Source organism: Stegastes partitus, unplaced genomic scaffold (assembly GCF_000690725.1).
Source record: "Stegastes partitus isolate 25-593 unplaced genomic scaffold, Stegastes_partitus-1.0.2 Scaffold837, whole genome shotgun sequence".
Lineage (NCBI taxonomy): Eukaryota > Metazoa > Chordata > Actinopteri > Pomacentridae > Stegastes > Stegastes partitus.
In genome coordinates, this window is record NW_007578568.1 from 109,068 (window position 1) to 130,938 (window position 21,871).

Here is a 21,871-nt window from a genome sequence, read left to right on the forward strand (position 1 = left end):
TCGTCGTCAGTCAACGCACCAATGGGATCCATGATCTTGACGGGCTGCGAGGCAGCACTGGGCTTGCCGACACCAGCTTTGTTCTCGGCTTTGACTCTGAAGATGTACTCTTTGTTCTCGATGACGTCGTTGATGATGGCACTAAGCTCGCCAGCTTTGGTCAACTGGACGGGTGACCACTTCACTGAAGTCCTGTCGCGCAGCTCGATGATGTAGGAGGTGATGGGAGAGCCACCGTCCGACTCGGGAGGCTCCCAGGAGACGGTGCAGCCGAACTTGGTAACGTTTCCCACAATCACATTCAAGGGAGCCTCAGGAACATCTAAACAAGGAAAACAGAGGACAGTTCAGTAAACTGAAGTGTTCCAACATCTAATAATGGAGTCCCTCACAGATCCATTCTACAGTAAGATAATGTAATGTAAAACACCAGATCTACTGTCTAGATAGGCCCAACTAATGACAGAAGGTACCTTTCTGGATTTACAATACTGTGTACTGCACTTGTACTTTACTGGATATTTTCTGCTGCTTCATTTTCAAGGACATAATCTGACCTTTACAGCAGGTTCTCTGGGACATGGAGGAAATGTGGCTACCTTTACTTAATTCCATTCTGACAGGAGATCAAGAGGAGCTGCTGAGCTCCTGAAGTCTGAGTGACTTTTTCTGGAGTTTGTTCTTCATCATAATTAGGTTTCACTGCTTCCTCATTATTCTTGTGGATTCATAAACTGAATTTATAGACTCAGTCTGTTCATGTGTCAGATTGAGGCTCTGGTGGTAAATGAGGGCCTAGTTTTAGCACTGTTGGGTTCTGTCGAATGGAAGATATTTATTGGTCGTATCTAGTTTTGATAAGCATCATGGAAATCTTACCGAACTTGTTCTTGGCTTGTACAGGTTTGTCGGTCTCAACGTTTGGTCCGCTGCCGACCCGGTTGCGGGCGCAGACTCTGAACAGGTACAAGGAGTCTTTGTGGAGGCTGGTCACCGTGTACTCGGGGCTCTCGGCATGATCAGTGGCCAAAGTCCAGGTCTTACGCTTCACGTCGCGCCTCTCCACCACGTAGGCGATGACTTTGCTGCCACCGTCGCTCTCGGGCTCTTCCCATGCCAAGCTGACCTCGCCGTCAGCAGTGTCGACCACCTGGAGGTTTTTCACGGGTCCTGGGACATCTGGGGGAAAAAACATCATAGTTTAATCTGAAAATCTTTGATGCAGCCAGAGCTCCTTTGTTCTAGTGTGAAGCCGCCTGGTGTTACCATCCGGTACTGCAGCGACACGCTGACTGGAGGTTCAACTGATTCATCAAACAGGTGCTGATCGGTTTTGGTGGAGCTGAATTTTAACACATTTTTTGTAAATTGTAATTAGATTAGATTAGATCTAATTAGATCTAACGGGAGCTTTCAGAAGAGTCAGGGTTTAACAGTACAAGTGTTTTTATTGGACTTCCAATCACATTTAAAGTGAATTTTTGAAATGCCACAAAAATAAAAATAAAATGTGAATTGGTCTTGTTTGCATGACCCTGGAGAAACCGGGCTGCACGGTGGCGCTGAAACTTGTTGATTAATTTTGGTAGAAGTCAAAAACCACCTTGGACAAGCATGAAAATGTTTTTTTGTCTAATTGGGGAAGTCTTTTCAAACTTTGTTGTTTCCATCAAACTTTTGTGAAAGTGAAACCAGTTGTTTGCTACTCGGTGGATTATCGACTTCTTCTCATCAATGTTTTGCATTTTTGTTTCTAGATTGGCGCCGGTGCTCTGAAGCAGCTCATTCTGTTGGTGTTACAGAAGAAAAGGCTTATTGGACTCATTTCAGCTTTTCTTGTGTAATAAAAACTGAACACGGGGTTAAACTGTCCGATGAAGACATTTTCTGCTCAACATAAAAGTCGTTACGTTTGAGTTTCTCCTTTGAGAATCTGGACAAAGTATTATGCTCCATATTTCACACACTTTTAATCTTTAATAACACTGAATTGCTGTAAAATTCTTTACTTCCTGACCCACCAGTCAGGAAATTACACATATTGCACACAGATCTGTTTTGTTGTTCCTACTGATTCTGTTTTATTATTTACATGATGCTTAGAGAAACTTTTTTGTGGCAAGCTAATTGCTAAATGCTGTGTCAGTTTAAATTTCTCCTACAGGAGATCAATAAAGGTACATCTTGTCCTAACAGGACAGACATCAGTTTCCAGCGTTTATGGCCTTTGTGTCGACGGCCTCAACATAACTCAGCTTTCAGATTAGTTGCAGCTGGCTTTGTCCTCCACAAAGACGGTGAACTCACCGATGACGTCCAGGTTGATGAAGGCTTCTCCTTCTCCATGTTTGTTCTTGATGATGATCTTGTAGCGGCCTTCGTCCGCCTTCTTGGGGTCCTTCAGCCGGTACTCTGTGCGGTCGGCCGATGTGTGGATGCTGTCTTTGGGCAGACTCAGGTTGTTGTACAGCCAGTCGGCGTCGGCCTGCGGGTAGGCGCTGTAGGGGACGGCCATGACGATGGGCTTCCCGGCATCAGTGACGTAGCTCTGATCGGTGGTTTTAATCTGAGGCACAGCTGGAGGAGGAGGAGAGTACGTCAGAGACAACACGAACAAACACCAAAACAACTTTGACTTATCACTAGTAAATCATCGACTATGATATTAAAAAGCTCCGCGCTCAGAAAACAGTCCAGGTAGATCAACTCACCTGGTTTCAGGTAACCGTGACATCAGAACTCCTTATTTGAATCAGTTCAGACTAATGTTTGGTCTCTCAGATGCTACACGAACTGATGGAGGCTAGCCAGGTGTTTAGGGAACATCTGGAAACTGCAGCATCTACTGATGACTGAGGGGCATTTAGGGATCAGCTGAGTTGAGCGGGTAACCTCTGAAACACTTGTACCTGCCTCCGGTCAGACGGCTGCAAGTCTCTTATGATGTGCAGAGCAGCTGCTTCTAACTGTAACTGCTCATCTTCTAACAGCATAAAGAACTCACAGAGCAGCAGTCCTGTCCTCCCTTCACTGGCTTCTGTCTCTTTGAGGCTGAATTCAGGATTTTACTAATTGTTTTTGTGGTTTTACAGGATTTGGTGCCTCTTGCATCATTCCATCAAGTTTCAGGATTCAACCAAGCAGACGGTCTGATGCTCAGCCATCCAGGTAACCCTAACCCTTTACTTAGCTGCTGATGACCTCTGGAACAGGTCACCTGTGCAGGTAAGAAGCTCTTCTTGTTTGAGTAGAGCTCGACACCCTGACTGCATCTTTTATTGTGCTGTAACTTTCTATTCTTCTTGTTGTACTGTCTTTGAGTCATCCTGGTTTTTGTGTTGTATTGTGTCTTCGTGGCCAGATGTCCTCCTCGTGCAGCACGTTGGTTCAATTCTAGCTGTTAATGTGCTTTATGAATAAATTAGTGGTGATGCAGTCCAGCCCAGAGAGTCTGTGTATTAAAGATTCAACTTGATCTGTCACAGTGACTGATTCTAGCATCATGTATTTGCGTACAGCAACCCCAACCCTACAAAAGCAGGAATCAACTTGAAGGTGGGTCGTACCTGCCAGCTCCAGCTTGGCTCGGGCGTCCTTGTCTTTGGCCACGATCCTGTACTCTCCCTGGTCTCTGGGTCGGATCTCACAGACCTGCAGTCTGTGCACTTTGCCTTCGCTCATCATCTGGTATTTGTCTCCCTGGACGACCGTCATGTTGTTTCTCAGCCACTTCACCTCCACCCGGTCCTTGTTGAGCTCCACCTCGAACACGATGTCCGAGCCCGGAGGTTCGAAGGCGTCCTGAGGAGGTCTGACGATCTCCACCGGAGTCTCTGCAGGATGGACAGACGTTACTGAAACCAAGAGGGAAGCAAATTAAAACCGAAAACATAGGCTCCAAGTGAGGAGCTGACCTTCAACGAAGAGCCGGGCTCTGGATCTCTTCTCGTCCACACCGCAGGCGTATTCACACTCATCATCAGGTCGGCACTCTTTGATACGCAGAGTGCAAATCTTTCCATCTTTCTCAAAAGTGTATCTGGGAAAGCAAACAGAGATTTTTAAAAGCTTGTTCACCCAGGAGTCGCTGTCAAGCTCTAATGGAAGTTGCAAACGTTAGCATGTCCAGCTAACTCATGAACCACATCAGTATGAAGAGTTCAATAAATGTGTCCTGGATGCTGTCCAAGACTTTGTTGGCTCTGTTCCGATTTTTGTTTTAAACATACTAATTAGTTTGTTAGCTTTAATTTGTACTTCTTTTGTTCTGTACTTTTCCCTTCAAGCAGCAACGTCTACCTCAAACCCTGAAGCAGAAAGTCACCCCTCGGCCGTACCTGGGTCCTTCTCTGATCTCCCGTCCGTTGCGGTACCACTTGACGTCGGCCTTCTCTTTGCTCAGTTTGCAGGTGAACTCTGCGTCCTCGAACTCGGTGATGGTCTGATCTTTGAGCTGCGCCATGAAGTCTGTCGGCGCCTCGCTGATGATCAGCTCGGCGGTGGACTTGTTGTCACCAGCCACGGCGGTGTACTCGCCCTCGTCGGCCAGCGTGCAGTCTTTGATGGTCAGGGTGTGTTTGTCTTTGTCGACTCTGTAGACAATGCGTTTATTGAGGGCGATCTCCTCGCCGCCTTTCATCCACTTCAGGGTGGCGTTGGGCCTGTTGACCTTGCAGGAGAAGCTGATGGTCTTCTTCTCCTGAGTGTCAATGTCCTCCAGAGGAACCACAATTCTCAGACTCTCCTCTGTGCAGCACAAAAGAACATTTTCTCACATGAACACTGGATAAAGATCAGAATAGATTGTCCTTACAGCTGTCACTGGGAAAAGGACTCCTCTTAATGATAAATATTAACAGAACTCACCTGGGTACAACAAAGTCGATCATATTTACTGTAAATCTCTTTTGGTCTTGGTTGCTTGGTAGCTCAGCATGTAGACCAGATCTATGCAGCTGTCTGCAGTCACGCTGGTCTCATGGAAGGCCCACAGAACTATCTGATTGGTTATATGTCATGAGCAACAGCCAATCACTGAAAGCTGCTTTGAGTGCATTAGTAGACTGTGGCAGCTCCAGTTACCAAAGCTACACCACTTCAGTTTTATTTAAATTTAGCTGCCCGGTTTCACCTGAAAACACCTGAATAATTCACCTGTTGGTGTCAGAGTAGCTGGAGCTGATTCTGGTGACGATGCTAGGCTAATGCTAACAGAGACAGGTTAGTCGTGCCTCTTAGCCTGTGGCTAACGCTAGCTGGAGCACCATAACATGTTTCTAAAGTCAGATTAAGTTTTTTTTTTTTTTAAATATATATTTTTTGGGGGGCATTTTTGCCTTTATTCGATAGTGCACTCAAGAGAGAGACAGGACAGTGGAGGAGGAGAATGGGGGAAGGAGCTGCAGCTAAGGGCCATGAGCGGGATTCGAACTCATGACCTCCACATCGGGGACTGTAGCCCCTGTTGATGGGATGCCAGCTCAACCAGGTCACCCTTAACCCTCTGTTGTAACTGACAGACTCGTCTCTCTGTGGCTAATGCTACGCTAATGTCTAGCAGCTAAGCTAGGAGGCAGCTTAAATAAAGCTTTAAGATGTCGACCTTACTGGGAAATAAAAAGAGAGAACGGAACTGCAGCAGACAAACTGATCAATATCAATGAATCGATGCATCTGTGAACAGGAGAACATCCTAACATCACGACACACCAGCATCCTGCTTCTTCTGCACATATTCAGCTATTATATTATATATAATTATATTAATCCTTGTTAATGGAGAAGTCTAGGAATGAATGACAGGACCAATGCTATTAGTTCTAGACATCAGCGATCGGTCCCTGTGAACATCAGTGGACCTGCTGATGAAACTGGACCAGGAGGTCAAAGTAATGAAGTCCAGTGTGAGCAGCGGCACAGCGGTTCTGTGGTACACAGCAAAGTGGACCGCTCACCTTTAACAGCGAGGCTGCAGGAGCTCTTGGCCTGCTCTCCTCTCTGATTGGTCAGGTTGATGGTGTAGGTGGCCTCGTCGGCCTTCTGGGCGTCTTTGATCCTCAGAGAGAAGACGTTGTCCCTCTGGACCATCACGTACTTGCTGCTCTCGAACACCGTCTCGTCGTTCTTCAGCCACTTGGCCTTCGCCCCCTCAGCGTTCACCTCACAGTTCAGGACGATCTCTTGGCCTTCTTTGGCCTCGGTGTCCTTCAGAGGAGTGATGACCTTCAGCTTCTCTGTGGAAACAACGGGCGATGAGCTTCTCTGCACTAAAGGCCAGGGTTCATTACTGACAACATTACAATTAACAACCAGTAAGAATGAAGGAAGAATGTGAACTAAAAGTACAGAAACATTTCTTTTGCTTATTTAACGTCAGTCGGTGTTCAGTGCAGCTGAACCGCATCTCAAAAATCATTTTAATGAGACCTAAATGAAATAATAAAAATCTAGATAAATAAATGTAAGCAACAGTGGTTTCTGTCAGATTAGCTCATCAGTTAAATAAATCAGAAATAAGATGAAAACTAAACTTAACAACATTATTAATAATAATCTTTGTTTCCATATCACATTTGTTTGAAAATGAAATAAAAATCATTCTTAAAAGAATCATAAATTCAGACCCAAACATCAATAAATTCCAACATATTTGAAATAAATGCAGGTTACCTTCCATTAAGAGAAAGCCAAACAATAAAAGAGTTTAAAGAGATTTAAAGGTGATTTCAGTTTGCTGTGAGAAACTTTAGCCAAAGAAAATAAACCCCCTAAGAAATGACTTCACTTGTTAAATTAAATGTTTTTAAGGTGAAAAATAAATTATTCAACTTGAACTAAAATGAACGAATGTATTCAAGAAGTTTTAAAGGTTTTTGTGCTTTTGTAAATGGCTAAAAACTTACACTCTAAAAAAAAAATGGAGGAAAGCAAAAAGTAGAGCTAAGCTGGAAGATGAACCAATAAACACTGAAACTTTATTCTCATCTGTACAAGTTTGTTCTGTGGCCAAATGGAAAGCCATGATATACTAAAATTGGAAATATAAACCAGCCAAAGAGCTGCAGCTGTGTAAAGACTCCTTCAGAAATCTTCAATAATCGACAACTTTCTGGCAGCGTTTCGGTGAATTTGTGGCAGCACTGGGCCTCCGTATAAACTCCTGCTGCAGACTACATCAGTAAACTGAGCTTCCTGTTCTCGTCTTTTTGATTCTAACACTTGAATTTCTGGGTCACTGCAGGTGAGCGTCTGTGGGCGGGGCTTACCGAGGACCGTGAGGTCAGCGCTGGCTCTGGTCGGTCCAATCATCACCACGTAGCCGCCTTCGTCTTTCAGCTCGCAGCTCTTGATGACCAGCGTTCGTCTTTTTCCATCGCTGATCAGCTGGTACTTGTCTCCCGCCTCCAACTCCGTGTCGTCTTTCATCCATTTGACCTCGTAGGTTTCCTTGGAGACGGAGCAGCTGAACTCCGCCTTCTCGCCCTCCACCACTTCCTGGCTGTGCGGCCTGGAGATGAACTCCGCCGCCAGTTCTGTTGAAAACATCAGCAGGTTTACCAGCGTTCAGATTATTAAAACATTAGTTCAACATCCTCAATCAAAATCTGTCCAAGAACCTTTCTGAGACTCTGACAGAGGATCAGGACGCGCTGATGGCAGGTATTCATCCTGCCAGATATCGTGCAGCAAATGCAGTAAAACAATAAAATAAAAGTATGATACACGAGGAAAAGTTCAAGTAAGATGAACTCCGCTAAAATGGGAAGAAAATAGGAAAGCAAGAAGTGATACTGGCAATAACACGGAGCAGTGACGTGATCGTGAGCACGGGGAGGAAACAGAACACTAAACTGTGAAGACAGAAGAACATCATTACACCTGAGTGGTACCATGTCGTCATTATTTAAATGGGAATCAATGTTCATTATTTTACTTTGTAGGCTATGAACTGTGAGCAGCACATCAGCTTCATGCTCTGTGTTGGAAAACATCTGACGAAACTAAACTGCAGCCTCAACTTCTGGTGTCCACAGGAGGACTGATACCAAGATATGAACTCACCCGGAAACCTGCTCACCACCCCACCAGCCATCCACTACATCAGTACGTGGTGCTGAAAGAGGCTGTACAGTAACTACTGCTAGGAAATAAATAGGAATATGGTAGTATCATGTTAAGATGTCAAATATGTAAACATTTAACGGTGAGAGACTCCACCACAGACTTGGTGACTCCATTTCTTGTCTTGTTTGTCTTCTTGAAATAAATCACAAAGACTAAAACAAATCCTGAACTAACACATGAAAAGCTCAATAAATACATTACAATCAAATAAAATGTAGAAAATGTAAAAACAGAAGTTTCTGTTGTATTAGTTCCACAGGGATGCGTCCTCGGTCCTTCATTGTTTTCTGAGTGATCATAAGAAATACGACAATGCGTCCTGTTTCTGGCAGATGTTGTGATTCCACCTTGGCTACAGTCAGTGTGGACCGGATGTAGAACATGTGATGGAGCATCAACATGAGACACCACCAGAACGTGACGCATAACGAGACGAATGAATTCCTAAACCACTGCGAGTTGAAGCTGCTGTATATGTGAGCTGCAGGCTTTTAGATGTTTCCAGACCAGTTTGATGAGCCTTTAAATTAACTGCTGATAAGAAGCGTGTTTTGTGTGCTGGTACCGTTAATCTTGAGGTTTCCGGAGGTCTTGATGCTGGGACTCAGCCTGCAGTTGTACTCTCCTGCATCGGCCATCTTCAGGTCCTGGATGAGGAGGATCCTCCTCTTGCCGTCCACGATCTGCTCGTATCGGCCGCCCTCCGGCAGCTCCTCGTCTCCTCGGTACCAGGTGACGTCGGCGCTGGGTTTGGACACCTCGCAGATCAGCTTCACGCTGTCCGTCTCTGTTCCCTCCACGTTGGACAGGTTCTTGGAGAACCGGGCCTCCTCCTCTGCAGGTACGACACGTTAAACAGCTCTGATTAACTTTCTCGTTAAACAAACAGCATGCCAGGAATCGCTGCCCAAACACATCTGTGGAGAATAAAACTGACTGAACTCATCCAGGATCATCCTTTCACGTGTAGGTCAGCCACCACATTACACCTGACCGACCATCATTAATGATTATTCTTTTTAAAAACAATTTAAACTTAAAACCTCCAACCAAATATGTTATCCGATTGATTAGTTTTAGTGATTTAATATTTAATCAGTCCAAATGTTGTGACTGCAGCTCGTTCAGTGTGAACATTTCCTGGTTTCTTTCCTCTCTGACAGTTAACTGAACATCTTTGGACCAAACAAGACAAAAGAAGTCATCGATTCCTGCAGCCCTGGTTCCCTTTAGGGTCTCCAATGTCTATTGTCTTTATGAAACTTAAACCATGAGAATAACCTGATTACTTTTCAATGATCTGAAATCAGAACTATGTGAAATAGCTTCGGTTCCAGAGTCCATGTTCTGGTCCACTTTAAGGTTAATCCAGGCCCGTTTCTGGTGGGACTCAGTAGAACCGTATGAAGAGGTCCAGAAGCAGGACAGGTGGGTTCTTACCTACGACGGTCAGCATGCCGGAGGACTTGGAGGTCTTTGCGTCACATTCGTATTCAGCCTCGTCGTCAAACACGGACTTGTGGACGATGAGGACGTGCAGGCGACCCTGAGCCACTATCTCGTACTTCTTCCCCTTTCTGATTTCACTTCCATCCTTAAACCAGCGGACCTGCAACAGGTGGAGGGGGAGGAGTCAGAGAGGGGAACACCTGCATAAGTTACCTGTGATCACGGCTCAGCAGGTGTGCTCACCTTCACGTCCTCTCTGGAGACTTCACATTCGAACCTGGCAGATTCCTTCTCTCTCACCTCGACATCATGGAGCGGCTTCGAGAACTCGACATGTGGAGCTACGACGCAAACAAACAGGGTTAGAACCGAGACTCGCTGAGGGCCCGTGAGTGGTTCTTTACCTCGTCAGGAGGTTCTCTAACTCCTGCGAGGAGGTTCCATAATTGTAGGTTCTCATCACTGTCAGACTGAGGGACGACAGAGTCAGAACCTCATGTGGTAGGGGGTTCTTCAGCCAAGGGGGTCTAATGAAGATCAGAACACTGTGACGGGGATTCTTTAGTCAGTGCTACTGCTGAGGAGCCTGTACGGGGTTCTACAAACACAGACGAGGATCCGCTGTGACGTGTTCCTTTGTTAAGGATCCTTAACTCTCTTTACTTACAGAGGGTGGTTCTGTGGGTTTCTCTGGGATCCAATCATTTTAATGAAAGGTCCCATAACTCTTATGAAAGGTTCCTTAAATCCAGATGAAGGTGCCCTTACTGAACATGGAATTTCTTTACATTTCTGGGACAGGTTTGCTTTTTCTTCGCTTGTTGCTTGTTACTTGTTCTTTCAGTCTTAACAGAAGTTCCTTCAACTCTACTGAGCAGTTCCTAAATTCTAAGGAGATATCTCGAGTCTTACAAGTTGTATACAGAGTTCTTTAGATTTTCTGGGAGTTCATTATCTCTGTTGATCGGTTCCTCAACTCTTTCAGAAGGTTCCTTACCGGGTTGCCTGTATGGTTCCTCTAATGTGATTACCGTAAATCCTGGACTATAAGCAGCTACTTTTTCCACACGCTTTAAACACTGCAGCTTAAACAATGATGCGGCTAATTTATGGATTTTGATGAGAATTTGCCTGGTTTTAGTGCAGGAGGAAGATGAAGATAGCCATCAGTGACTTTTCCTGGTAGCTGCTGGAGTTTTATTTCCTTAACCAGCCGTGTTACAGGAACTGTTCAGAAAAAAGCCTCTACGCTACGTATCTGTGGATGTTACCGCTACGCATTTAATTAAAGGTTAAAACATCTTTCTGTGTAAATATCTCATGTTCCAACGTGGACACCTGCAGCTTAGAGACACCTGCAGCCTGGATATGAACACACCTGGTTTTATTTCTAAAGTTAGTGGGTGGGGCTTATATTCAGGTGCTCATTAGTCTGGAAATGACGACACAATGATTATTTTGGGGCTGTTTAATCCTGATTTCTTCTGTGCTATGAAGGGTTCCCTAAGTATTCTGTATACGTCTTTAACATTTTTATGTGATTGAATGAAGGGTTCCTCATCTTAAAGGTTTCCTAACACTTGGGATTCTTTAGCTTTTTAACGGGTTCCTTCGCTCATATAGTAGTTTTTCTAGATGTCTGTTGTTTGAGGAACCTTCATGAAACTCTGAGCTCACTCAGAAGGTTGGTTTAACCAAACCAAGTGATCATTAACCTTTGCTCTGATGAACCTGTTTCCTGCAGGCTACTCACGCTCGACGTTGAGGAAGCAGGAGGTCTTGAACTCTTTGGCGTCACATGTGTACGTTTTGGAGTCGTCCAGACAGCAGTCGTGGATGATCAGCGCTCTCTTGCAGCTGTCGATGATCATCTCGTACTTCTTGGTCTTTCTGATCTCCTGTCCATCCCTGAACCACTGAACCTCAGCGTTCTCTCTGGAAACTTCGCACTCCAGCGTGGCGGTGGCCTCCTCCTCCACCGTCTGGTCCTCCAGAGGCTTCGTGAACTCCACCAGCGGCTCTGGACAACACAGAACAACAGTGCAGAGCTTTGTCTCAGATCGTCCAACATTCACCTGCTTCACCAGTTCTTCATCTGTTCTGTGTGAGAATCTCATCATCCTGACAAGAGCTTCTTATAAATAATCATCACTTTAACTTGCAAGTGCAGCTGAATCTCACCTCTGACGATGAGGTTGGCTTCCGCCTGGAAGTCTTTAGCAGTGAGTTTGACTTGTCCGGCTTCATTTAGCTGAACGTTACGCAGAGTCAGACTGTGAACTTTACCCTCCGCCTTCAGCACCACCTGTCAGGTAAAGCAGAGTCAGGTATACAGTTTAATGCCCTGAACACAGTCTGTCAGGTAAAATAAAGGCACAGCAGGTTTACTGGCCTGTACACCAGTTGATTGAGTCGGTTTTATTCTTGGCTGTATGAATTATGCTTGATGAGGATCTGTGGCCCAGACCACCAACTATTTAAAGTGATTTCCAGTAACGGACAGCAGTTATGATCCTGTATAATTTAAACATCATATGTATGATATCGTCGTCCCCTTTCTGCAGGAAATAAAGTTAAAGCACTGGACATTTAGATCTGAACAATATTCTCAGTATCACTGCAATGTTACTGCTCAGTCAGTTGTAACGGGTCACTAGCATGTTGAACACCAGCTATATTTCACTTTTGTTTAATTTTTCAGGTCCAACATCATTTTTCATTTTTTCTACCTGATATCTGGCACAAGACTTTCTCTGGGATGAAAACATTTTTATTGTCTCTTAAACCTGGTCAGATGTGTTTCACTGTAAGAGTCACATATAATAAAAAAGATAAACGTGTGTGTGTTCATATTTACTACTTGTTCTTAAAAAAGGAACAATAAAAATAAAGTGTTAATAAAAATGACAAAACATGAACTCGTCTTGTCTCCTTTGTCTGCTGTGAAGGAGACAAACTCGTGACGACTCACTTCAATACAAAGTCCTCAGTGGAAACACACCTGATAACCCTAACCCTTCACCAGGTGTGTGTCGTTCTCTTTGTGTGAACCTTAAAACTTCTCAACAGTGCGTCAGAACTAACACCAATTATTCCCTGAGCACTGCCTGTCAGGTTCAACAGAAGCAGAAAGTGGCTTAAACGTGTCTCTGAATGTGTTTCTGAAACGTGTGTTTACACACATCTCCATCGGTCACGTTAGGAAAAGCTGATTTGAACAAAATAATGAGAAAAAAAACTACTGAAACACATTTGAGGAGGAGATGATGATCTTCTTGGAGACGGAAACTCCTTTTCTCAACAGCAGCTGAACATTGACGTCACGCGACCAATCAGCTGTTTCTGACAGCATCAAACATGGCCACCTTTAGCTTGGGTTCTCTTCTGTGTGAATAGACTCTAGTGCCACCTACAGATGAAGCTTATTTACGCCAAAGCAGCTCTGCTGTTGGTCTGATTATTTATTTACTGTCGTCTGCGAGGTGACCAGTTTAAGGTTCATGGTGGTTTAATCGCGCCCTGAACGTTGTCTGAGGAGCTGTTTCCCTGCAGCCTACCTGCCAGGTCCTCAGCACTCGTCCTGACAGCTCAGACGAATGCAGGCAGCTGCTTTCCTTCCCCGATTTAAACCTCCTGACCTGTGACACCTGACAGCTGATTCAGAGCCAGCCGATCCAGAAGAGCAGCTGAACATGTGCTGGACCTTCACTACCCCTCAACACAGCCAAACAGTAAAATGGACACGACTTCTTGTGTGCTACTGTTAAACTCTGCTGACAGTAAACATAAGCCGTCCGGTGTCTTTAACTCATTACGGTGACGTTTCTTGTTGTCTGATCAGAAGTTCGTTATAGGACGTTAAACAGCTGAGCAGCAGAACTGACAACTTGTTATCGGATATTTTCTGCTGAAAACCTTCATATATGAGGTTCAATCTGAGATCAGATGGCCTCTGCTGATCAGCTCGGGTATTCCTCTCATCTAAACCAGAGTCACTGCTCAGGTAGTCATGTGGGTGACAAGCTGAGCTCTTCTGTGTTTTAGACTCCTGCTGAGTCCTCCAGGATTAGATCGGATCTGCTGTATGTTCTGCTTTAAACCTTCTACCTCCCAGTGGAGGGTCGGTCACGCCCCTGATAATCAGCTGGAACACACATTCCTCTGCAGTAGTTCAGTGCTTCACATGTAGCAGCATCGTTTTCATCATCCCTGTTGGGAGTTAGCAGGTACGGCGTCTACCTCATAAGAAAACCAGAAAATACATGTTTGGAGTCATTAAACAATGTAGACAGCCGGGAGTGAAACTGGAGTGAAACTGGAGTGAAACGGAAGGCCCTGGACGTGCTGCTGAACACGCCTGGACAACATCAGGCGTGCTTTTGCACTTACTGACTAAATTCCAGAGTAACCTTTTCTTAAGAACCAGAATCTTTACTGTGGGTTCTGATGAAGCAGTGGCTGTAGCTCGTGAATGTGGACCATGAAACATGCAGTAAATCACACTTGCACCACCCAGAGAGGGATCACGTGTCCTGAGAACTGCTTCTCAGGTTGCATCACATAATCAAACAAATCCTGCGTTACGGCTGCGTTTCCCTTCAGGCCGGCTCGACCGCTGCCGACTGCTTCTAACTCTTGTTTCAGCGTGAAATGGACAAACCTCAACCTGAGCACATGGAGCAGTTCTAAAGCTGAAGCTGTCAGATAGCTGCTGTTGCCACCTGCCTCGGCCTCCTGCGATGTTAAAAATAACCCCAGAAACGCTTGCGGGGCAGAAAAGCCTCCCTGCCTGCGTTATCTCAAAACCAGGATCGAATGCTCTGCTGGAATCCTGAACCTGCAGCAGCAGGACCTTATATGAAGACAGACTGAAGCTGCTCACAAAGCTGAACACTGTGTACAAACGGAAACAGCGGGCCTGGCTCTGGACCAGAACCACGGCAGCCTGGACTGCTGTTGTGAATGTGAATGGGTGTAGAGTTTCAGGAAGGAAACCCTCCGCGTTGGGACTTACTCTGTCGCTTGGTTCCAGCTTTGTACCCCCCAGGAACCACTCGACAGCGATGTCTTCATAGGACAGCTCGCACTCGAAGGTGGCGGTCTCCCCAGCGGTCACGGCGGCGTCCTGCAGAGGCCTCGCCAGGCCGATCACACGGGCTTTGGATTGGGGAGAAGACATGGTTAGTCCCCCCCCAGAACAGGTCAATAGATCCAAAAGCTCCCCAGAGAGAAATGCCTGATCCTTAGTGGCTAATCCTCATGGTGTGGTTGAGCTGAAGGCAGGCCGCTAGAAGCCCTCAGGACAACTGAGGCCGGCCGGTGCCGACTTGGCATTGGGGGGCCCAGCTCATTAGCATATGACCTGCCACCAGATGCATATGGAGGCAGGAACCAGTGAGGGCCGAGGTCGCGTCCTCCCCCTGCCAATCACGGCCAGCCTGCTCTCCATAAGGCATGCGGTGTCTAAAATAACTGAGAAGCCTGATTGGCCGACGGCCCACCTCTGCCAAATCCATCAGGGGCAATCTGTTGCTGTCAGTCAGCCGCCTGCAATTTTCCTGGAAAAGGAGAATGTGGCTCCTGGCAGGAGTTACCCAACGAACAGCAGACTGCTGAGGCCGGCTGGTCATGTAAGCGCCGCTCTGGAGTTCTGGTAGCGCTGCAGGATGTTTGGATTAACAGGCAGCATCAAGTATTTACAGCAGGCTTCTTGGCATGCCTGAATTAAAGACCCTTAACAGCCAGTTAAAGGCTCTGACAGCCTCCTGACAGCGAGCGGAGAGCTTCATCTGAGAGCTGTCAGTCTGGAGAGTTTACAGTCTGTCTGACGAGGCGCTGCAGGAAAACCTCCTGAACACAGAGTTCACTGTTTTAAAGTCCTTCAACAGAAAGCTAGTCACTAATACTGCGTTCATTCTGAGATGTTATGATGATTAAATGTGATGTTTAAAAGCCTAGATTGAAGCAAATACTGAATGCTTATTTTTTAACCAATGCTAAAGCAAGACACCTGAAAAACAATTGAATTAAAGTCAAACTGAGACTACCAACTGAGTTTCTGGGCCTTAAACTGCAGTACTCAGACGAGATCATTCATCCTGAACTGGTTCTTACTTTGCAGTTTAATGAAAAACACATCGTTTAAATATGAGAATGAATGCTCTTTTTAAATGGAGGTTTTGCTGCAGTGTGACTCTTTCGGAGTTTTACTTCTACTGTCCACAGCATGTTGGCAGCCCTTTGAAGAGGAGTCAAGGCTTCATCTTTTCCTTTGGTCTGTCTCCTGGGTGTCGACTATCATCTGCAGATGTCGGTAAAAATGGCCGCCGTCTCCACTGCTTTTAGTCTTAGCACTAAGCTACGATGAGCGAAGTGGCTGCTGATTTCATATTTAGACGTGAGAAGATTTGACTTCAGAGAGAAGATGGTGATTTCCTAAATGTGAAACTATTTCTTTGCGTTAAAACTCAGGACTGTCTCCCCCTGTTATTGGTCACTGTCTTTATGTTTCTTGGACGGGATGTAACTGTAAAAGTAATTTCTCTGAAAGTAAAGTTCTATCTTGTCTTATCTCATGTGACTCTTCACCGTGATGAAGCCACTGGTCCATTCAGTGTGCTGCTCTGAGAGTGAGGAGCCTCCACAACGGAGACAAACAGCTAACGAAGGGTTAACGAAGTGACAGAACTGTTAGTGTTCATCCAGCCTTCCAGTGATGGCGGCGAAGGGGCGGGACAAACACTACACCGACCAACCGTCACAAGCTACTCGTAGCGTAAAGCTCCACATCCGTACCAGACGATCCCAACCAAGACCCTCATCTGAAACGACGTGATGTTCACTGCGGGGCGACCGGGCAGTGATCAGCGCGTTTTAAAGCTTCTACAGCTTCAGTCGAACACCAACAGATGTCTCACTGCGATCTGTGTCAGCGGTGTTTCGTCACCTTTGACCCTGAGCTGAGCTGAAGATTTGGCGTTCGCTGCCGAGAAGTCAACGGTTCCGGCCATGCTCATCCTGCAGTTGAAGAGGATCAACATGTGTCGGCTTCCCTCCTCTTTGATCTCCACGTCCTGACAACAGACAGTTCACACACTTAGTAAGCAACACAGAAGACATTCAGACAAAACACTCATGGAGCTCCCAAGACATGACGAACAGAGCTGAAATGAGCTGAGCGTCCTGAAGCAAAAGGAAATCTTCTGCGGAGACACGTGGAGCTATTTTTACTCCGTTATCTTCTTTTCAAATGAAAACAAGGTTGTGTTTTGGTGTCTAGTCTTACAGCAGACGGGTGGAGCGTCTCCCCCTTCAGCTTCCAGACGGCGTGAAGATCCTCCTCAGAAACCTCCGTCTCAAACTTGGCTACCTCGGTCTCTGTGACCTCCACGCTGTACAGCGGCCGGACTACCTTGATGTCACGTTCTGCAGGGTTTAACCAGACGTTAGAACCAGAGCGAGACGGACTGAGAACACCAGTGAAGCATCACGTGGACGTACAATAACATGAAGACAGGACAGTTTGGCAGCTGCTGCTCTTGTTCAGAGCAGCTCACAGAAGACAATGAAACTCTTGACAACAACCAACCAACAAAACATCTCTACACGACCTACAGACTCTGGCTATCCATGCTTCTCAGGCTGCTAAGGAGCCCTTCTGATCAAATCAAATGACTGGAAAAGAAAGCTGTTGAAAGATGTGCAGGTTGGATTGTTCCAAGGGTTCTAAGGGTTGACAAACATTCAGAATGACAGAACAGAAATGGAGGTTGGAGGGGAGATGAATCGCTCAGATGATGGTGTGGCATTTCTGGGTCTGCCATCCTGACGGACCCTGAGGGAGGTGCTGGATCACCGCAAGTATTACCTTCGATGTTCAGGTCCGCTGTGGTTTTGTCGGTGCCACAGTCGCAGGTGTACGATCCCATGTGACTCTTTGCCGCCTTCCTGATGACCATCGAGCGCTTCTTTCCGTCAGACTGGAGGAGAATGTTCTTGGAGGGAAAGATTTCGTTACCGTCTTTGAGCCACCGGACCTCGCCGGTGGCCTTGCTCAGCTCGCAAGACAAAACCACCTCGTCCTTCTCGACGGCGGTGTAGTTCTGTAGCCTCACTGTGAAGTAAAGGTCGCCCTCTGCAAGCAGACAGGGATGTGCAGTGGAAGAAAAAACACATTTAAGGCCCCACTGAAACTATAATTCATGGCACCTTGTATGTTCTTCTGATCTGAAGCGTATTTTAGAAAGGACTTCTTCACTGACAAACACACAGTTTATATATTAAAATCTGCTTCACACAGAGAATTCTGCAGCTGGAACTCTGTGTGGACATTCAGCTTCTGGAATACTAACCGACAACGGTCAGCATGGCTTCGGACGTCTTTCCCATGGCCTCCACTTTGATCATGGAGGTGTCATCGAGCGTGACCTCCTTGAAGGCCAGCGTGTGGACTTTTCCCTCCTCCGACATGTGAACCACTTTACTGGGATGCAGCCGGACGTCGTTCTTGTACCAGACCACGGAGATCTTTTCATGAGAGAGTTCGACGCTGAACTCTGCCGTTTCCCGCTCCTTTACAGTCACGTCTTTAATCGGCCTGATAAATTCAAGGCGAATACCTGACAAGAAATTATATATATATGTATATGTGCATGTGGGACTAAATACAAATCAGCCAACTATCATGATAAGGGGAGCGATGAGTTCAGAAGGCTGTGCCGACAGCCGCCGTATTCTGACTTTATGCTGCTGGAGTGAATATTTGCCTGAAGCCTTTGTCAAACTCCACGATGAGCTTTTATTAGACATGACAAAATAACCACAGGTTCCATCTCTGATCAAGGTTTGCTATCTCACCTGAAACCTGAACTCTTGAGCGTTGCCACAGCTGTTAGGGCCGTCAGAGCCAGGACGGAAGAAGGTTTGAGTTTTTACTGCAAACACTGTATTTGTGATGAATCTTTAAATGGGGCACATAAAATTACGAAGATTTCAGTAAAATACCATGAAGATGATTTTAATTCCCGATTTATTAACGTTGTTCTGACAGAACCACAACCTATTAACTGTGAACCGGTTGGAAGGTTGGAAGCTGAAGGTCCAGAGACTTTTCTGGTTTTGTAGCTTCTGAATGATAAATAATGTTCATCATGTTGTACAGCAAGCATGCCTTTGTTTGGCCTCCACTCTTCTGGTTTCAGTCTTTGAACCAGGAAGGTTGTATTCTGAACCAAATGGACAGAAACTACTGTCTGAAATGTCTTTGTATGGTGAGTTCACTAAAGACAAAAGAAGGAAAGGATCCTGATCAAAGTGGGAGTCAGTATGAGGGCAGGGCACCTGCTTATTTCTGGTCATATGGTTTTTGTTATTCTGTCATTTGAAGGCTTTTGGCAAATACTCACGCCATTCAGAGAGCTCACAGAAGGGCAGATGTGGCTCATGTACACATCAGACCATTCAACTGAAACCATCCATTTACCTTTGATAAGCAGCTTCCCAGACGTCCTCTTATCTTCAGCCTCAAACATGTATTTGGCTTCGTCTTCGTATCTGGCAGATTTTACAATAAGAGTGTGTCGCTTTCCCTCCACAAGGAGTTCAAACTTGTCATCATTTGACAACTCCTGAGATCCCTTCAGCCAACGGAAGCTTTTGGGTTCTCTGGAAATTTCCAGTTCAAACTTTGCTTCATCCTTTTCGTACACATGCACGTCAGCCAGCGGAGTAATGAATGAAACCGGCATCTCTGTTGGTTCAGACACACACAGATAATATCAACGATGGAGTGGAAAGAGCAAGAGTTTTGGTAAATGAACAAAATCAGCGACTTTCCACACCTAAACCCCCCCAGAGGCCTGGTCCACAGGGATGTGCTGTTCTTGGTCTATACTATGCAATCGCACCACTATTACATGTCAGTGATCCACACCATTACTGGCTTAATGTTACATGCAGCTCCCAAGTAATGAGAAGACAACAACAGCATCTCGCAACAAAACGCAAGACGAATTGAATTGAAGACGATAAGATTTAAAGCAGAAAGAGTCCTGAAGAGCCCCAGCTTTGTGTTTGGCGTTAAGACTCGAGAGTGGGAAGCTCACCCTTCACTTTCAGGTTGGCAGAGCACTTGGCGTTGGCGGCAGTGAACGCCACTTCGCCTGTCTGAGGCACTTTGCAGTTGTACAACACCAGAGTGTGTTTGGCTCCGTCTTCCACCATCTCAACGTCCTGCAGACGCCAACAAACTTCAGCATTTCAGCAACAACATGAGGACTCAAAGAAAAGTGATAAATCCACTGTCATGTTTTCTCTAAACACTGTAATCGCAGCCTGACAGCTGAGATGTGTGAAACCTGTCGAGCAGAAACTTTTCCAGGTTTAGTAAATCTAGGAGAAAGTGTCACAGGTGGAATATCTGCTGAGAGGTGTGAACGTAACGTACGGCGGATGGACTGAGGACTTCTCCGTTCAGTTTCCACTGGCCGTGGACGTCGTCCTCACTGAGCTCAACCTCAAATCGAGCGGTTTCTCCATCAAACACCTCGACGCCGTACATCGGCCGAACCACCTTGATGTGGCGAGCTGATGTTTAAGAGAAGGACAGAGTCCTCACTGAAGGCATTCAGATGATCAAACATACATCCATACACAAATGGACAACAGACAGTTACAGATGAAGTTGCCGAGGTTGGAGAAGCATGAACATATAAATTTCTCTTTGTTTTGGATCCTTCAGAACTTGATGAATGCAGGTGGATGTTTGACTGTCGCTGTCATAGCAATAACCTGCTACTCTGGTTTCAACTCATCACGGCATTTCTATGTTCATATGTAGATGTGAACATTTGCCTGGTTGACCTCCTCTGGGTTGCAGGTAGGATATCACGAATGAATAAAATAACGTCATTTATATCCATGAGGCATTCGTGGAGTCATAAAGAACGCCACCATCGTGATTTCCAGATTCCAGACTGTGTCCCTGACACTGAAACATCTCGGCTCCCAGCATTTTATGGAGAGTTACATGTAAACATACAGTTTTCCCCTTGATGCAAAAGCTAATATAAAAAAATCTGCAAATGTTATCATGTGATATGATGGAAGATCTGGATAGCCTTGACTTTATGAAGACCAAGACAGGAACCTAGAAGTGAAGGCTTGTACTATTAATCTGAACACATCAGTACACACTTGGTTCTGTGTGAAATGACTGGACTGGACTGTGCCACAGTTCTTCACATGACAGTGAAGAACAATGAAGGTGTTTGAGTGTTGAGTGACGTTACAGGAACCACGAAGGCACAAAAAGACGCACAAAGAACCAGACTGAGTGAAACAGAGACACATGAAGGAACGGTGGAAGAACACTACAGGCCTCAGGGTGGAGAAGGCCAAAGCTCTGCCTGCTGTAGTGTTTCTCCCACTGCTGGAGGCTGGTGATGGAGACCACAGACAGGTGGGACAGTGCTGGTTAACAGGTGACCACAGGTGGCTGACGGTGTTGTTAGGGGGCGGTGCAGGTGAACGCCACAAACACACTCTGTCTTTACCTTCAATGTGAAGCGTTGCTGTCGTCTTGTCTGTCCCACAGTCACATACATACTGTCCTTTGTCTTTGTCTCCGACTCGCTTGATGACGAGGGTTCGGCGTTTGCCCTCGGCTTTAATGAAAACCATCTTAGAGGCTTTGATCTCAGCTTCGTTGTGGTACCACAAGACGTCAACGTCTTTGCTGAGCTCACAGTCTAGAACCACCTCGTCTTTCTCCACGGCAGTGTAATCCTGCAGCTTCACTGTGAAGTAGGCATCGCCCTCTGGAAAAGGAATGTCTGAGTGACTCCCGACGCACACAAGAGATGTACACAACAAACAAGACACTCAAAACACAACATAGAAAACCACCTCTTACAGCACAGAGACAAAACGAGGTGATTCAGACGCAGACGAACTGACTGAAGAAGATGAAGAGCTGTTGGAGGAAGAAACAACACGGACAGGAAGAGGACAGGAGGCGATTCTGGGTTACCTATAACGGTCAGGTTGGCCATGGAAGGAAATCCTTTGGCCTCGGCTTTAATCTGGCAGGTATCGTCGAGAGTCACTTCTCTTATCTCGAGGACGTGTTTCTTTCCGTCCATGTGAGCGAGAACGGTTCTGCTCGGGTGGATTTTAACGTCGTTCTTGTACCAGGTGACGGGGATATTCTCATGAGAGAGCTCCAGCTCAAATCGAGCCGTTTTACCCTCCTTTACAGTTTGGTCCTTTATTGGTGAGATAAATCTGAGTCTGATACCTA

General features: G+C 45.9%; 1 protein-coding gene across 1 annotated transcript in view; it reads right to left on the reverse strand.

Annotated features, from left to right (window-relative positions):
* The window catches only part of ttn.2 (titin, tandem duplicate 2), a 236,644-nt gene that overhangs the window by 104,453 nt on the left and 110,320 nt on the right, over positions 1–21,871 (reverse strand). The window contains exons 110-132 of the mRNA XM_008292835.1: positions 21,602–21,868; positions 21,126–21,389; positions 20,018–20,157; positions 19,677–19,803; positions 19,055–19,321; positions 17,925–18,191; positions 17,441–17,707; positions 16,859–16,998; positions 16,520–16,646; positions 14,588–14,730; positions 11,755–11,878; positions 11,327–11,593; positions 9,817–9,914; positions 9,565–9,733; positions 8,690–8,959; positions 7,266–7,532; positions 5,955–6,233; positions 4,338–4,746; positions 3,915–4,039; positions 3,567–3,833; positions 2,308–2,577; positions 880–1,179; positions 20–322 (exon numbers count right to left, since the gene is read on the reverse strand). Coding sequence (XP_008291057.1) covers positions 20–322; positions 880–1,179; positions 2,308–2,577; positions 3,567–3,833; positions 3,915–4,039; positions 4,338–4,746; positions 5,955–6,233; positions 7,266–7,532; positions 8,690–8,959; positions 9,565–9,733; positions 9,817–9,914; positions 11,327–11,593; positions 11,755–11,878; positions 14,588–14,730; positions 16,520–16,646; positions 16,859–16,998; positions 17,441–17,707; positions 17,925–18,191; positions 19,055–19,321; positions 19,677–19,803; positions 20,018–20,157; positions 21,126–21,389; positions 21,602–21,868 — 5,157 coding nt within the window. The remainder of the gene's footprint in view (positions 1–19; positions 323–879; positions 1,180–2,307; positions 2,578–3,566; positions 3,834–3,914; positions 4,040–4,337; positions 4,747–5,954; positions 6,234–7,265; positions 7,533–8,689; positions 8,960–9,564; positions 9,734–9,816; positions 9,915–11,326; positions 11,594–11,754; positions 11,879–14,587; positions 14,731–16,519; positions 16,647–16,858; positions 16,999–17,440; positions 17,708–17,924; positions 18,192–19,054; positions 19,322–19,676; positions 19,804–20,017; positions 20,158–21,125; positions 21,390–21,601; positions 21,869–21,871) is intronic.